At 47.9% G+C, this 16,253-nt stretch overlaps 1 protein-coding gene and 1 non-coding gene across 2 annotated transcripts in view; one reads left to right on the top strand and one right to left on the bottom strand.

Moving 5' to 3' along the window:
- The window catches only part of LOC8043409 (myosin-VIIa), a 129,596-nt gene that overhangs the window by 108,050 nt on the left and 5,293 nt on the right, over positions 1-16,253 (top strand). Inside the window, exons 27-42 of the mRNA XM_029967799.3 lie at positions 116-418; positions 1,048-1,275; positions 2,568-2,741; positions 5,029-5,273; positions 6,086-6,249; positions 7,823-7,921; positions 8,316-8,529; positions 8,876-9,042; positions 9,830-9,921; positions 11,413-11,474; positions 11,555-11,707; positions 11,825-11,930; positions 12,405-12,519; positions 12,605-12,691; positions 13,774-13,880; positions 14,427-14,545. Of these exons, the coding sequence (XP_029823659.2) occupies positions 116-418; positions 1,048-1,275; positions 2,568-2,741; positions 5,029-5,273; positions 6,086-6,249; positions 7,823-7,921; positions 8,316-8,529; positions 8,876-9,042; positions 9,830-9,921; positions 11,413-11,474; positions 11,555-11,707; positions 11,825-11,930; positions 12,405-12,519; positions 12,605-12,691; positions 13,774-13,880; positions 14,427-14,545 (2,435 nt within the window). The remainder of the gene's footprint in view (positions 1-115; positions 419-1,047; positions 1,276-2,567; positions 2,742-5,028; positions 5,274-6,085; positions 6,250-7,822; positions 7,922-8,315; positions 8,530-8,875; positions 9,043-9,829; positions 9,922-11,412; positions 11,475-11,554; positions 11,708-11,824; positions 11,931-12,404; positions 12,520-12,604; positions 12,692-13,773; positions 13,881-14,426; positions 14,546-16,253) is intronic.
- Positions 7,315-7,396, bottom strand: Trnas-aga. Its single transcript has one exon. It is a non-coding gene; the product is annotated as a tRNA-Ser (tRNA).

The raw sequence follows: 16,253 nt of genomic DNA, 5'->3' as shown, positions 1-16,253 counted from the left end.
ATCATGAAGTTCTGTATCCGCAAAACCCATAGCTCGCAAAATGTAATTTAAGTTCTTTACAGCATAGAGAAGTGGACAGTGTTTTTTACAGTGTATTTTCGTTGGTTTCACGCAGTTTGTGAAGTACCTGCTGAACCTGATCAGGGAGGGGCCTCCGGGCTACGCGCCGTACTGCGAGGAGCGCCTGCGACGGACGTTCATGAACGGCACGCGAGGGCAGCCCCCTTCGTGGCTCGAGCTGCAGGCAACCAAGTCCAAAAAGCCCCTGATGCTGCCCATCACCTTCATGGATGGCAACACCAAGACCCTCCTGGCAGACTCTGCCACCACGGCGAGGGAGCTCTGCGCCCAGCTGTCGGGAAAAATCGGCCTCAGGGACCAGTTCGGGTTCTCGCTCTACATTGCCCTCTTCGACAAGGTGAGCTTGTTTTATCCGTGCCTCTCACTTGCAAGAGAAAGTATATGATGTGCTCGTCGCATTTTTGAGAAGTGTCCCACACTGTAAACGACCGTACTTCATTTCACCGTACGACGGACCGCAGTGGGCCCTGTGCGATGTCGGAGCAAATTTAGTGCTGTCCGAGTGTCGTGTTCGTGTGAGCCTTGGGAGGGGTGCAATGATGCATAAGTAGCGTAGTTGGGTGATACGTCGATGGTGCTGGATTGACTGGGACGGCTCGTAATGTCTGCTACATTCCACAGTAAGCCTGAAACGGAGTATAGTTGAGGACAAATCATTGCTGCTTCACGAGTTAAAAGTTTTCCAACATGCCTGTCGTTGCGAGTCATAACAATTAACCGGTCTCAACTGATTAAAGCAGAGGCAGCATTTGTTTGCTCCACTGACAACTAACTCCAAGTTAGCTCGGATACTTTAAGTGCAGGGATGTCAAGAAAATTCAGGAGCTTGTAGATTATCCGAGGGTTCTTGGGGAAACCCCCTTGGGTTCGTAGGAGCTTGATTCGAGAATCAATTTGAGAACACCTTTGTGCGTAGTCTTAGTCACCTGACCTCCCTCCCCATTGCAATTCGTCTCACGCATTCAGGTGTCGTCGCTGGGCAGCGGCGGGGAGCATGTGATGGACGCCATCTCACAGTGCGAGCAGTACACCAAGGAGCAGGGGGCCCAGGAGCGCAACGCCCCCTGGCGGCTCTTCTTCCGCAAGGAGATCTTCGCCCCCTGGCACGACCCCACCCAGGACCCGGAGGCCAGCAACCTCATCTTCCAGCAGGTCGTGCGTGGCATCAAGTTCGGCGAGTACAAGTGCGATAAGGTGACACTGCTGCTCGCATGTTCCTTGTCTCATCCGGAACTCGGTGTGTGCGACCGCAAAAATTCCCGTTTGGTTTGCGCAAATTACCTTTTTCGAGTAACAAGTGCTGTGTGTGTGTGTGGGGGGGGGGGAAGGAGAGAGAGAGGGAAAGAGAGGGAGGGAGGGAGGAAGGAAGGGGAGGGGAGAGGGAGGGGAGGGGGGGGGAAGGAGGCTGTGTGCGACCCACAAACTAAGAGCAGCCCAGTGTCCATCTACTCGTCGGAACATATTGGCATTGTGCCGTTGTATTGGTTTTCCTTGTTTTTTATCCTCCATACTACCATGCTCAAGAAAGAATTGCAGAAAAAGACTAAATACATGCGAAGGTAGGTGCTGACAATGTCGGTCGTGCGGGGCAGTGCCCACTGCAAATGGCAACAGCGGGAAGCAAGGGTTAGTGGAGAGATGGTACACTTGCTCGGAGGCTTACTGGAAAAAGGTCAGTTGTGTGTGTGCCCTGTAGGCATGGCATGCCTTATTTGGACTCCGTTTCCAAACTGGATATTTGTACTAGGTAACATTGCGATTTAAGGGCAATGAAGGCACTCTGTCAGAAAGGAGCTGTATATACTTTTAAAGCGCTAAGTTTCTTATTTGTACCAATACTCGGCGTCAAACTGTTTTGCTCTATGTTAATTGTCGAGGCTAGTGTAGTTTTCGCAGTACTACAACCCCGCACTGCTGTGAGAGCATGCATCGCTTCGTCTTGTGCCTCATTCGCATGCGATCTCGTGAAGCCATCTACTCTTGCAAGTAGCTTTGACAGCATTGGAGCACTGGGGGGATCGGTGGCCAAGTGTGTTAACGCACCACAGCTCGGAGCACATTGTGGAAAAGCTAGCACCACAGAAGGGATCCTGGATTCAAACCCCCCCCCCCCCCCCCTTGCTTTGACCTGGACGAGCATTGTAATGGCGTGCAGTCATGTGTCACTACTGCGTGATGCATGTCAAAGACCCCGAGCTAGCATTGGCACTGCACTGGCAAAATCTCTTCCCTACAGCGTAAACAGGTGTCGCCACGCCTCAAAAGCAGACCGAACCTACACCGCCTAAACACAAACATCAGGTTTGGTTCATCTGGTTTGGAAGCTACGCTAACCCAGACGACGTGGCACGTAAAAGTTGATGCCGAGCGTGGCGAAATTCGTGGAGAAAACCGTTGTAAGCTGCCAAGAACGACGGGCGTTCTGGCATGCCACCAGCGAGCCCTTTTTTATTTAAAGTCTCGTCTTCTATCTTTGCTTGTTGCAGGAAGAGGACCTGGCCATGATTGCCGCCCAGCAGTACTATGTGGACCACGGGGCAGAGCTGAACATGGACACCCTCCTTGCCCTCCTTCCCACCTACATTCCAGACAACTGCCTGCAGGCCAGTGACAAGGCCCTGGAACGCTGGGCCAGCCTTGTGGTGCAGGCTTCCAACAAGGTGGGCATTTCTCGTTTTTACGGCGAGGTTTGTTTCCACTGTTTACAAATTTACAGCCCAGCATGTGCACATTCGTTGCTTCAAGAAATTGAGCAATGCATGCGCCATACGCACAAATGCTGAAAGTGGCATTAGCCAGCTGCAGCCCCTTTCTGGTATGGCCCAGAGGTGGTATTCACTGGACGCCGTAATAAAGCATGGGGTTCGCAGCACGGGCTTGGAACGAGCCCCCGCTTATCTTCCGAGAAGAACTACAGTCTCAGTTGCACGCAACACGCCTTGCGCAAGCATTGAGGAAGCTCGTTGTAAGTTCGCCCCGAGCAACAACGGACTCAACCATGGCCACCAGTGAATACCACCTATTCGCAACTCCAATGCCTTATAGATGATGGAGCGGTAGTTCCAAGATGACGGAAGAGACGGGGATAGATTTTCCAGGATTTCCTGTCCACCTGCTCGCTGACGCTGGTGAGGGCGCTAAAAATAATTTATTTGTGTACAAATGCAAAGTGGTCAGGGCAGGAGCATATTACAGGTGACGGAGATGTCGATGTGCGTTAAAAAGGCGAGCATGTTGATACTTAAAAGTTGCAGAAACCTCAACTTGCAAAGCTTTGTGGAGGGCAAGCGCTTTTTGGTCACCAGCCACGTCACTGTTTGTGGCAGAATATTTTTGAGGGTGATGAAGATATTTTACACTTTGCCTGGCCATTAGTGCTCTAAAAAATGAGCCGCGCACGGTCACCGTCAAGCTGCAGAAGAGCTGCATTTGCAGTATTGATGTCTTTGTGTCACAGGCTCACAACTCGCTGCTCACTATCAGCAGTTTTAGTGTATTGCAACATGTGATCAAACTGTGCTATGGTTATTGATGGGAAGTTCTAGGATAGCGTGACTGCAGGCTATCGTACAGTGCAGCATTGCAACCGGAAGCGTGTGCTGCTCCTTTGAAGCATAATGTTCAGCGCGCGACGGGAGCGCTGCCGTGCTGATGGTACCGGCAGTAACGCTATGCTAAAACTGCCTATTAACATAATTCGTGTGTTTATAGGTTTTATTTATTGCTTTAAAAAAATACTGTTTTAATATACCGTATACTACATTTGTGTACCGTGTTATTTGCAAAGCTGCGACCCGCTTTGCCGAAACTGCCTGTTCTAAACACTCGTCACGAACGGCTGGCTAACACAGGCACACTTAAAATGCTTCGAGCAGTTCTTTATTTGCCTTAGTAATTACTTGAAAGAATGTATGCATATTCTGTGTTTTGAAAGTGGTTGGAGCAAATGACTGTGTTCCTTCTAACGGCCTTGAAACGCGAACCCATTCCCGATGTCTACTGCTCGACATACTGTTGCACGACCAGCTCTCCAACTTAGGGCAAAGAATAGTTTTTTTTTTAGTAGACCATACGCTAGAGCTCTACACTACTAGCGGGAGCTTTTGCCATCACAATGAGCACAGATTGAGCTGGCGACCACAAGACCGGAAATCCGTGGCGTATGCGATATACGAAAAGTCCCTAATGAAATTGGACTTCCCAATCCCTTCGTGCAATGCTGCTGCGGGGTGGAACACGAGAATTCCTATTTCAACGCGCTCACTTTTATTGTTAAAGTTCCTTCACGCACGAACATGCCAACCAGAACCATAAGGTAATAGCAACACCAAGGCACCAAGTCTAGCCAAAGCCGACAATCTCTACCACCGTCTCCGCGTGCTCTGCGCCGCCGCTGTCCCCACTCCCCCGGTTCTTCGTTCGTCCGTGAGAGGGCAAGCAGTGGGCTGGGGTTGCGAAAAGGGTCACGACAGCAGTCCGCTAAGTTAGCGGAGAAAGTTCTCGCTAAGTTTAGCGAAGATATTTCTCGCCGTATTTAGGAAGGAACATTTTTTTGTCTAAATTTAGCGGGAAAATGCACAAACGTAGCCCGTGCGCAGCAGAACGTGCAACGGTGTGTGCAGCGTCTCGTCCATCACTGCAGTTTATTTGCAGGACAGGACAAGAAATTGGGAATCTTTTCGCTTGTTGCCAGTTCACACGTTAGTTGCAGTGACGTGAGACGGCACCCAGGTGGCCGACCTGGATTATGTCAAAACAGTGACCTCACCGAGGGGCCCCGTCTTGCGCCCTTGCTGAGGGGCTCTCGCATTTCGAAAGGGCACGCAACTTTGAATTGTACTGGGCCACGAGGATTCCGTTTCCCGTGTTCCCTGCCCGTTCCTTCCTCCTGTACGCCGCGCACGTTCCTCTACGATCGGACTGCTCTCCGTCCTCTCCCGTGCCCAGAGCTACTACTTCCGGGAGCGTGTGCCCCCCGCCCGCGTCAAGGAGGACGTGGTGGAGTACGCCAAGCTCAAGTGGCCGCTGCTGTTCTCCCGCTTCTACGAGGCCCTGCGCTGCTCGGGGCCCCTGCTGCCCAAGAACGACGTCATCATTGCCATCAACTGGACGGGTGTCTACGTGGTGGACGAGCAGGAGCAGGTGCTCCTTGAGCTCTCCTTCCCCGAGATCACCTCCGTGGCCAGCCACAAGTGAGAGCCCGGCGCAGCTTGGTTTTCGTTTCGTTTACAACCGCTGCCTCGGTGGCCCAAAGGCACTGGAAGCAAACGTACCGGGTGTCTTGGCGAAAAGTTGGCTGTGTGTTTCTCGTTGAAAGCATTTACTAAGCATCATTGAATGCTTGGTTGAATGACAGTCACTGACAGAGTGAGAACAGCAGGATGTGTATTTCGAATGTCTGGCTTCCAGCACGCAATAGTCTGCACGGGATAGCGAAGTTCAGACGTGTGTGGCAAAAATGACTGAAAGAAAGCATTGACAGTTTTGTAAGAGGGAAATCTTGTCTTATGAGCATGATCGAACTGATCTGAATTGTACCGCAGAAATAAAATATGTTAGCCACACGGGTAAGGAAGTTGAAATACATAGCTCGCGAAAGAGGCAGAGACTTACAGGCTTATGGTGAGGTGCTAGGTATGATACTTCTAGGCTAAAATTTCGTTATACTCAACCTATCTGACGGAGTATACTTCGATTGAAAAGGAAAAAATGGAAAACTTTGTGGATCATGAATTACAAGTGGCGATTGCAATTTCGGTAGCAGCATTGTCAGTAATCGAGGCTATGGTTGCAGGAAAACAATCCAATCGAAGGAGGTTTTTTGGCGCATCACCGGCGATCTATTCACCTCACGTATGCGGGAACATGCTAATAACTCTCGCAACTCTTTGGGATCGTTGTCGAAACGTCGCTTGTGCTCAAATCGATTTGTGCACGCTCCGTTTGATTCGCATTCAAGTCAGCTGTTGTTCCTCATCTCTGCTCGCCTCTTTTCTATTTTCAGAGGAAATCGTCCGTTCCTGCAAAGCTTCACACTAAGCACAGTTCGGGGAGAGGAGTTTGCCTTCCAGTCCCCCAACTCCGACGACGTGCGAGACCTGGTTGACTTCTTCCTGGATGGCCTGAAAAAGCGGTCCAAGTTTGTCATCGCCCTCCAAGAGTACAAAGGTAACTGGTCTGTCCACTAAATGTTTTCTGGGCACACGTTGTGATATTAAACGACTCTGCACGCCTCCACAAGCTTGAGTTTTTGGGGAATGAGCGTAGTAGCTTTTAGTGAACCTCGCAAAAGGTTGCTGAAGTGTGGCTTTGTTAGAGAAATGCTTTCTTGGTTTTCTTAGAATTGTTTGTTTATTTATACGTCTATTACTCATGCTACCTAAAGGGCAGTATAGCGGAAGAACAAGAAGATAATGAGTTAACTTGTAGGAAACAAAATTGTCTCTAATGTTTACAAGTTTCTGTGGGAGCAAGCTTCAATCTCCAATTGTTTTGACAAAAAAAAAAAAAAAAAAAAGAGTTACGAGAACTGTTGGTGTTGAGGCTTTAGGGGCAAAGCTCGTTAGGGTCTAGCCTTGTCCGTCCGGCGTCCGTGCTCACATCGATTGCCATCCCACCTGTCTTCTTAAAAAAAAATTTACCGCATCTCCACGTGGTGAATGATGTTGATTGGGGCAAAGCTCTGGTGGTGCTTGTCTGCGTAGACGCTGAGCCGCAGCATGCCGAGCCTTTCGTTCGTTTTTATCTATGTCAGAAAGAGAATGTGTGGTATGGAACGTGGTTATATACGCATTTGAGTATTTGACCGCAGCGCCCTCTTGTCTATAAACGTTGAGCCAATGCATGCAAAGTTTTACGCGATTATATACGCATTTGACCGCAGCGCCCTTTCCTGTATAGGCGTTGAGCGGCTACGTGCGACGTTTCATCCAGGACATCCCCAGCCCTTGAGGTACTACCACATCTCAGAGCCCCCTACTTGTCCCGCAGTCGTGGTCGAACGGTTAAGGCGATGGACTAGAAATACATCGGGGTCTCCCCGCACAATTTCAAAACCTGTCAACTGCGCAAACATTTTTTTTTTTTTTTCATAATTTTTTTTTTTTTTTTCTACACGAGCACGTGAGCTCACGAGTACGAGCACGAGCACCAGCAAGATCGATGTGAGCACGGACGCTGGACGGACAAAGCTAGACTCTAAGGAGCTTCGCCCCTAAAAAGAAAAAATGTTTGCGCAGTCGACAGGATTCGAACCTGTGCGGGGAGACCCCAATGGATTTCTAGTCCATCACCTTAACCACTCGGCCACGACTGCGGGATGAGTAGGGGGCTCTGAGATGTGGTAGTAACTCAAGAGCTGGGGTTACCAAATGCAACCTGGAACTCAGCACTACCTATGAGCAATAAAAAAAAAAAATCGGCACCATCAGCACTACCTATGAACAATAAAATCAGTATCATCAGCACGACCAGAGCTTCGCCCCAATCAACATCATTCAGCAGGTGGAAATGTTGTGATTTTTTTTTTTAGTGTTATGCTACCACACAGAGTATTAGTTGGATCCGAAATGTGTGTATTTATACTACCAATATCAGTTTCATAAGGACAACATTTAAGCAGTCAGTGTGCTGGACTGTCTTAATGCCACATGGGCAGTAATGCCTGTGACAAGCTCTTGCGAATCATCCAGTTGACTCTTCCTATCTTATTAAGACCTGCTTTTTTTGTGTTTTTGTCTAGGTGATGTAGCGAACTACTTGAGCTTCGACCAGGGAGACCTGATTCTGCTAGAGGACAACATGTGCGGCGAAGTGGTGCTCAACAACAACTGGTGCACTGGTATGTTGAGAACAACAACATACTGTTCAAAATAATGCCCATACATAGCATAACATTGTAAACATTCTCACCTACACCAAATTATTGTACTTTCTTTCTTTTTTTATGTTTTAGGGACAGTGGTAGGCTCTTGCTCGTAAAGAAAGTTTGTACTTTCTTTCTGCTTTTATGTTTTAGAGACAGTGGTAGGTTCTTGCTCGAGCTTGCAGAGAGAGCCTCAACTGAGTGCTAGTTCAACATTGAAATGAAAAAGAAAAGGCACACAAGGCACCCAAAACATCTCAATATCCTTGGGTGTTTTACCCTTTTCTGTGTTTCCACGTTTTTAGTTTCTTCTCGGTGTCTTTGAAGTTCCTCAAACTTTACTATTTGCCTTTGTTGCACCATTTTCCAGGGCGCAACGAGCGCACGGGAGAGAAGGGCGACTTTGCCTCGGAGTATGTGTATGTGCTGCCGGCCCTGTCGAAGCCTGCCACAAACATCCTGGCCCTGTTCTCTCAAGATAGTGCCGAGAACGGCAAGAAGCTCTTTCAGCAGACGCCAACCAACGGGGTGGAGTCGAGGGAGCACCCCCACACCCTCGAGGAGTACTCGATGGACTTTTTCAGGTGGGGCACCCGAGCAACTGCACATGCTCGTCCACAGACACAGCCAAAATGCGAGTCTAAGGGCTCGTTTTCTGTTAGCTGCTGCATGCTGAAAACGTCGTTACTGACGTTTTCAGCATGCCGGTACGCAGTGGTCGTTGTTGACATCTTGCATTGGCTACACTGTGCCATTCAGAAGTTTTGCCCCTCTCTCTAGTCAAACCTCTTTGATGCTGTGCACCGTTGTGCACTGTTTGAGGAGTGTATGTGAGCAGAGTGTTCTGCGACAGGTGTGCCAACTGTCATCAAGCTCATGAAGCGTATCGCCCGTTTGATTGTTCTTAGTTCCAGGTTGTGCTTCTTTCAGGCCCCTGCCCAAGAAGAGCCTGCAGCGAACGTTGACGCTGTCGTCTGCTCGCCGGCGGGACGGAGAGCAGCTCTGGCGCCACTCCAGGGAACCCCTGAAGCAGCCGTTGCTCAAGAAGCTGCTCAACAAGGAAGAACTCAGCCAGGAGGCCTGCTTTGCCTTCAACGATATCCTTTAGACTCGTTGCAGCCTTTAGGAAAGCTCCGAGAATGTCCGCGTGCAAACCAAATTTGTTGCCTCGTGTGTGTGGCTTAATGGCTTGTTTAGTCTTTGTCCATATTGACTATACTCCCGTTTCACCTTACGATGGACTGCAGGAGATGCTACGAGCCATCTCGGCCAATTCAACGCTGTGAATATTGCGCGATTATGCACCCCGCGTGTTGCTGGCCCCTCTCGAAGATCATGTGATGCTCACGTTGCATTTAATTAGCTTCAATAACCCGTAAGGTCCTCTGTGGTCCATCAAAGACGGAACGGAATGTAGTTTTATGGCTGTCACAATAAATAGGGACATTACATGCACCCGGTACGCACAGCAACCGAAGGGGTAGGGTGCAGTGTCATGTTAAGAGCTAATTGCCTGCCACATAAGTACATAAGTAGTATCTTGGATGTCGGACTAATGCGGAATAAAAACAATGAATCTAGAAATTATTTCAACTGCAGCAGCGTGCAAGGTACCTACCTAGCATATGTGCAAGACCTGAGTGAACATTAGATTATGCTGACGTCTGTCGCTGAAAGCAAGTATGGGTGGCATAGAGTCAAAGAAACAACTTGTGACATATACCTGTTGCCATGATTAGGCAAGATTTGGTTAGCGACTTTCTTCTAACGGATCGTACAGAAATTTCACCATAGAATTGCTGCATAAAACTCTCGCAAGAGCCCTGTGAGTGCCATAGTTCTTTCACTGCTGGCTCTGAGTGTATGCCCTTGACAGCATGGCACCTATCCTCAAGTACATGGGAGACCTCCCATCCAGGAGGACAAGATCCAGCAATGAGCTGACCGATCAGCTCTTCGAAGGACCACTCAAACATGTGAGCAGATGTTTCAGTGCTTCTGTCTCTTTGTTTAAGTATAGCACCTGAAAATACTGCTCCATTTGATGGTCTAAGTGAGTCACATATACTGAGTTTTGGCCTTGTATGGTATCAGTGGCATCGGGAACACGTAAATTATGTACCGGCGGTCGAGAATTCACAGTAACGATTGCTGCAGTTATGCGAGTATGACCGTAACTAATTGAACCAAGTGGGGACTGTCAGGATTCTGTAAAAAGGAAAAGGACTGGTCATGTGCAATTTGCTAAGATTATACTGTACAAGGATTCATGTAAATGCAATCATAGCCACAATATATCTGTAATGCACATCAAGAAATTTTGATAACACAAAATGCAACTTGATAAATGTTTCAGGCACAGAATTATTAACATACAGTAGACTCTCATCAGTTCAAACTTCAGAAGGCCACAAATTTTTGTTTGAATTATTGGAAGTTTATCTAAATATGATGCAAGATAAAATCATGATTTGTTATATGGATGGCTACATATACAAAGCAGTTATTAAATGATTTCCTCTACACAGGCCTACTAACATAAGCAGGTAGGCTACACATGAAGCATTGGTAAAATGTATGGAATAACTTTGGTCATCCCTCAAAAATATGTCCATCGTAGACTGTTTAGAAAGCACATAACACATTTAAACAAAATTAAGTTTATTCATCCAGCAGAAAAGTTGTCTATTGTGGGCTATTAGCCCCATTGAGCGCACTTCTCACCGACCACCGGTGCACTTCGGAGAAGCAACAACCACGAAAGCGAGCTCCGCGGGTGTTGCTTCTCCGCTGTGCACCGGTGCTCGATAAAAAGCGCACTAGACAGGGCCAAGGGAACACAAAGCATATAAATTAAACAAAAAAGCCTTTCGAATAAAGCAACCTATAAATACATTAAAAACATAGTGGGACAACCAAGTTTTTGAAATTTGTTTGAATTAACCAGAAGTATGAAATATCAGAGTTTTAATTATCCCAAGCCTAATGTAAAGCGCTGTTCACACATATGCAACCGAGTAAGACCGAGAGAGACCAGAACGTTTTTTAAGCCTTTTGCAACGTCTTAGGACCAGCTCCGCTGCAGCGCATCCGGTCCCAAGACGTCGCAAGAGGCTTAAAAACCGGTCTGGTCTCTCTCGGTCTTACTCGGTTGCATATGTGTGAACGGCGCTTAACTTGCTTCCTACAAACCTGTTTTGTTTTATTTATTTTTTTGCTTCCATAGTTGTGGTTTTAGTTTGTAGAATCAAAACTCATCTTGTATATCCTTGCTTTCTGCTAGGTAGTCTATTTCAAGCCCCCTTTCCCCTGGGCGAGAATAAGTTTGAAAGCGATCTGGTTGGAAATTTGACCAATTACTAGTAATGGATTCACTTGTTGTGCATACTGTGCATGTTTGGTCATTGATGTGAACTCAGGAATCTGTGTCAGCTCTGACGTTTCATCCCCTCTCCCTGCTATTACAGGAGATCCTGAGAGACGAAATCTACTGCCAAGTGATGAAACAGCTGACCGACAACAAGAACAGGTATAATGCATGGTTTAGTGCGGTGCGAACACATCTTGAGAGTGGCATCTGCGGAGCACAATCCTTATCCCATGCCGCAGGTTGAGCGAGGAACGAGGCTGGGAGCTCATGTGGCTGGCCACGGGGCTGTTTGCGCCGAGCCAATCGCTGCTGAAGGAGCTGATGCAGTTCCTCCGCACCAGAGCTCACCCCATCTCTTTGGACTCCCTTCAGCGGCTGCAGAAGACGCTCAGGTGACAGCCATGCTTTGTTCAGCATTCAGCCAATGGTGTGGGAAACAATACACTTTTGCGACACTATTACATCTTGCTGGAAGGTTGGATGTTGATGCTGTTCTCCTGTCAACCCAGGACCGGTCAGAGGAAGTACCCGCCACACCTGGTGGAAGTGGAGGCTATTCAGCACAAGACGACACAGATCTTCCACAAGGTCTACTTCCCAGATGACACGGATGAGGTGAGTGTTCGGGGACTCCCGACGTGCCACAAGAATCTCTCGAAAGTGGGCTCGTCCACTCAACGTTTTTCTTTGAATTTTCAGATCGCTCGACTTCTCAGCGAGCAAATTGATTTTGTCTGGCATTGTTTCATTGAAATGAAAATATGGAAGGCATGGGACGGTGTCTTCGACGGTGTCTTTGATATTGTCCTATTGGTGCTCGTTAATTGCTGAACTGGAGATTAGTTTTCATATTATTAAGATTTCAGGCAACTGCAAACAAACTAAACCAGTTTGATGCCAAGCTGGATATCTTGTCTCCAGATCGTGGAAGCAAAAGTGATTCATTTTCCACTCATTTTGTTGAGTGCCAGATTTCGTCCTCGCTGATTATAGTCGAGATAATATATTTGTTGAACAGGAACAGTAGTTTTTAGTGTGCCAGGTTGTGAGGGCAATCTACCATCCTCTGTCTTCTCTCGTTTTCCAAAGGCATTTGAAGTTGACTCTGGAACAAGAGCGAAGGACTTCTGCCTGAATATCAGCCAGCGGCTGAACCTGAGGACTGCCGAAGGGTTCAGTCTCTTCGTCAAGATTGCCGACAAAGGTGCGTTTTCATCCTGCATATCCTACTGATGCACAACACTGCGGAGCAATGTTTATATGTTTGTGTTTACCTCTGGCTCCAATAGTGATCAGCGTGCCTGAGGGCGACTTCTTCTTCGACTTTGTTCGACACCTTACTGACTGGATACGCAAGGCAAGACCGACGAGAGATGGTGAGTGGTCCCGTTTCTGAGAGACTAGCGGGTTATACTCCGTTTCAAGCTATGGTAGGCCGCAGTGGACGTTATCAGCAATCTCAGCCAATCCAGTGAAGTCAAGATATTAGATAACTGCGCCCCATGCATTGCTGCACCCGTCCCCAGGGTCACAAAACACACACGCTATTGGATTGGCTCGGATAGCTCGTAGCATCTGCTGCGTCCATCGTAAGATGAAACGGGGTATAGGCTTCCGTATATTGCCGCAGGCTCATTAACTGCTTTGGCTTAGAAATGAGTCAGACTGAAGGTGGAATCACACACAAGCTTTTAACTGTTTTCCAAGGTTGAGGCATCAACTTACCGTATTTACTTGCGTACAACTCGCGTACCACTGTGTCGTATGACGGTAATCTTTCTAAGGAACGGTGTTCCGCACGAGCGGAGGCAATGCTCCTATTGCAGAAATTTTGATGTTAAAAGTCTATGTACGGCAGCTCAACTGATTTCAGTATGTTGTCCAGTGTGAGGAATGCCCAAAAACAAAATAAAGGGACATCTCTTCAAAACCCCGAAGCGCAGCTGCTAGTGGTGGTGGTGACGTGTTAGGAACAACAGGGCATCTTTTTCGGATGTTTCTCTCCGGCCTGAGGTTGCTGCCTTCAGTAGTGCTTCGTTTGTTGCATACACGATCAAAGGTCCGACAGCAGAGCACGAGGTAGAGTAGCTATCCCACACTGAAGGCCACGAGAGATGCCCCGTCGTTCCAAACCTGCCGGCAGCTACCACGGCTGTAGCGATTGACCAAGATTGCGGCAGAACTACATCGGTGTTTTCTTTTTGTAGTCGCTGCTCTGAAGATAAGGCTTTGCAGACCAGCAGGTAATATGTGGGGATTTTTTTTTTTTTTTTCCTCATCTCACCTTTTTTTGAGCTCGGCTTGCGGGTGTGCGGTGGCGGGCTGACACGCCGGTAAATACGGTACCTTTTAACATGCGGCAATATACGGCAGTTTGGTTCAGGAACTAGGCAAATCGACACAGGGGTGCTGAGTACCGGCACTGAAACGCGTCTTGGTCGTGCCTCCGCCATTGCAGGGTCTATCCCCCAGTTCACGTACCAAGTGTTCTTCATGAAGAAACTATGGACCAACACTGTTCCTGGGAAGGACAAGAACGCCGACATCATCTTCCACTTTCACCAGGTGAGCCGGTTTGCCATTGCAGAATGCATCTTAACGGAAGCAAAGTTGAGATTTGTGTGGCCGTCACCGTAGCCGCACCCATACTGTGCCGATGAAAGCAACACGGAAGCGGAGTCAGCAACTAAATTTAGCGGGCTAATTAATGCTTGTCTAATCTAGCAGGACACCACCGTGAATCACATGGTAATGTGGCCATGTGACATGCATAGGGTTACGCCAGGTCACATGGCATCACGGTGCTATGTGATGTGACGGTGCCAATAATGTTATTAGATCTAGCGACATTGGGTGTCAAGTTGTGGTGCAACACGGTGTCACGTGACACAACTTGGCACGGCATAGGCGCAACGGCCCAGAGTTGCGTCTATGTCGCCAACAGATTATGCACTCGTGACATTTGGGCGGTAGGTCAAAGGAGCACCTTCATTTTTTGCTCGTTTTCTTTCACCAGATGGGCTGGTTTTTTGCTTGCTTCTGTTGAGCTCGGCTTCACGTTACTAGAGACCTGGTCTTGAGAAACATTTGTGCGTGCTTGCGGTCGTTCAGGAGCTTCCCAAGCTGCTGCGCGGCTACCACAAGTGCACCAAGGAAGAGGCGGCAAGGCTGGCTTCACTCATCTATAGGGTCCGCTTCGGGGAAAGCAAGGTGGAGCTGCAGGCCGTTCCGTAAGTTCTTCCACACTTCGCTCAACTCCGAGTTTATATTAGAGATGAGCTTTGTGCTTTTTGCAACTTCAGCAATGAACGTGACACTACGTATGCTCATAATCTAGTGCAAGCAGCATTTTTAGCAAACATTAATAACGGCGTTATTAAAGGGACACTGACGGGGTATTTATCCTCGCCGAGGTCTTTTAGTTGAACATGACCGACAAGAGCCCAACTACCCAGAACACAATTTGCGGCTGGAAATTCGTATTCTTTCCGCCCAAAAACCGCCGGTCGAAAATTGGCCGGTTTCGGGCGCGCTTGTATATTTTCTACGGTCACGTGCCATTCAAACTGATGCATACCAAATATATTCAAAGTCGTGAGTCCTCTAAGGCATACACTCAATATTACAAATAGAAAAGAATATGAACTCCATTTTTTGTGGCTTCCAACAAGCGGCAAATACGTTAATCGAAAAAAAGTGTTGCACAGAGCACAGGAAGTACATGTACACGTCATTCTCAATATGGCGACGTACCGCGGGCTGGACGACACAATGGCGGCGTACAACGGACCAACGTTGCGATAGATGTGGAACCGCTTCTTCAGAACCATGGTTCGTGGTACTGGCCAATTGGTCTTCAAGCACAGAACAGTGAGGGGAAGGGATATATGTGCAAAACAATCGCATGACAAACGGTTCAAGCAACTTCCCCGTAGTCGTCGCCTGCTTTACATGTCCGAGAAGTGGAGGAATGGAAAAAAACTGAGTAGGGAGCGATAGCCACATGACTTCTGGCAACTCTCTCCTCCTAGCCTCCATGCACGTTTCAGTTTCAGTTTCGAGCAGTTGCACTTTTTTACTTATTAAAAATATATGTGACGCTGTAGCAAAAATATTACAGGAGGAAACTTAAGCTTCGCCTTTAAGAGTGGAACGCAATAGCTGAACATATAAGCCCCGCTCGCTCCCAAGCCATGCATTGTGTCTGCGTGGCCTGGTCAGTAGCGTGTCTGGCTTGTAACCAAAAGGTTGTGGGTTTGAATCCTGCCTTTGCCTAAAATTCTTCAAATTTTTTCTTAAATCTTTTAGGCAAATGAATTTATAAAGTGAAATCAATTGAGACATGCGGCGACTCTTAATTTGCATTGCATGTCATGTTTTAATCACTTTCATACCACACGTGGTGTCACATTTCACGTGAGCATTGTGGGTTGTTTGAAATTCCCGAGCAAGGTCATGTGGCTGTGATGTCATGACCCTGTCGATCAATCAGGATTTTTTCGTCCCACCGATGCCAATGCCGGATTTTCTGCGATAGGAGCTTCTAAAAACTATCGCGTTAATATTGATTAAGTTCGCCTGGCAAAAAATAAAATTTTTTGTTTTGTGTGTGTGTGGCGAGGGGGGGGGGGGGGAGGGGGCAGGGCGGGCGGGGCGGGCGTTAGTGTCTTTTTAAAGGTACCATTCAATGATTTTCCGGCTTTTTCCAAATAAAGACTCCAATTAATTAATCTTCAATGTTCATGAAACCCGGAGCAGGAATCCATTTTCGTTTTGTTCCCTCCAGTTTTGCACCAAAAAATACGAAAACTCTCGTCTGCTTTCCTCCTCGACTGGTCTCGGTCACCAACATGTGAAATCACGTGGCCGTGACATATAGTATGCCTTTCTACCGGAAATGGAAGTTCTCCCAGCCGAGGAAGGGAGTGGCGTCAGTCA

This window comes from Ixodes scapularis, unplaced genomic scaffold (assembly GCF_016920785.2).
Source record: "Ixodes scapularis isolate PalLabHiFi unplaced genomic scaffold, ASM1692078v2 PGA_scaffold5__190_contigs__length_132052651, whole genome shotgun sequence".
NCBI classification, from domain to species: domain Eukaryota; kingdom Metazoa; phylum Arthropoda; class Arachnida; order Ixodida; family Ixodidae; genus Ixodes; species Ixodes scapularis.
Note: the sequence above shows the minus strand (reverse complement) of the source record. Positions and strands in the feature narration are given on the sequence as shown.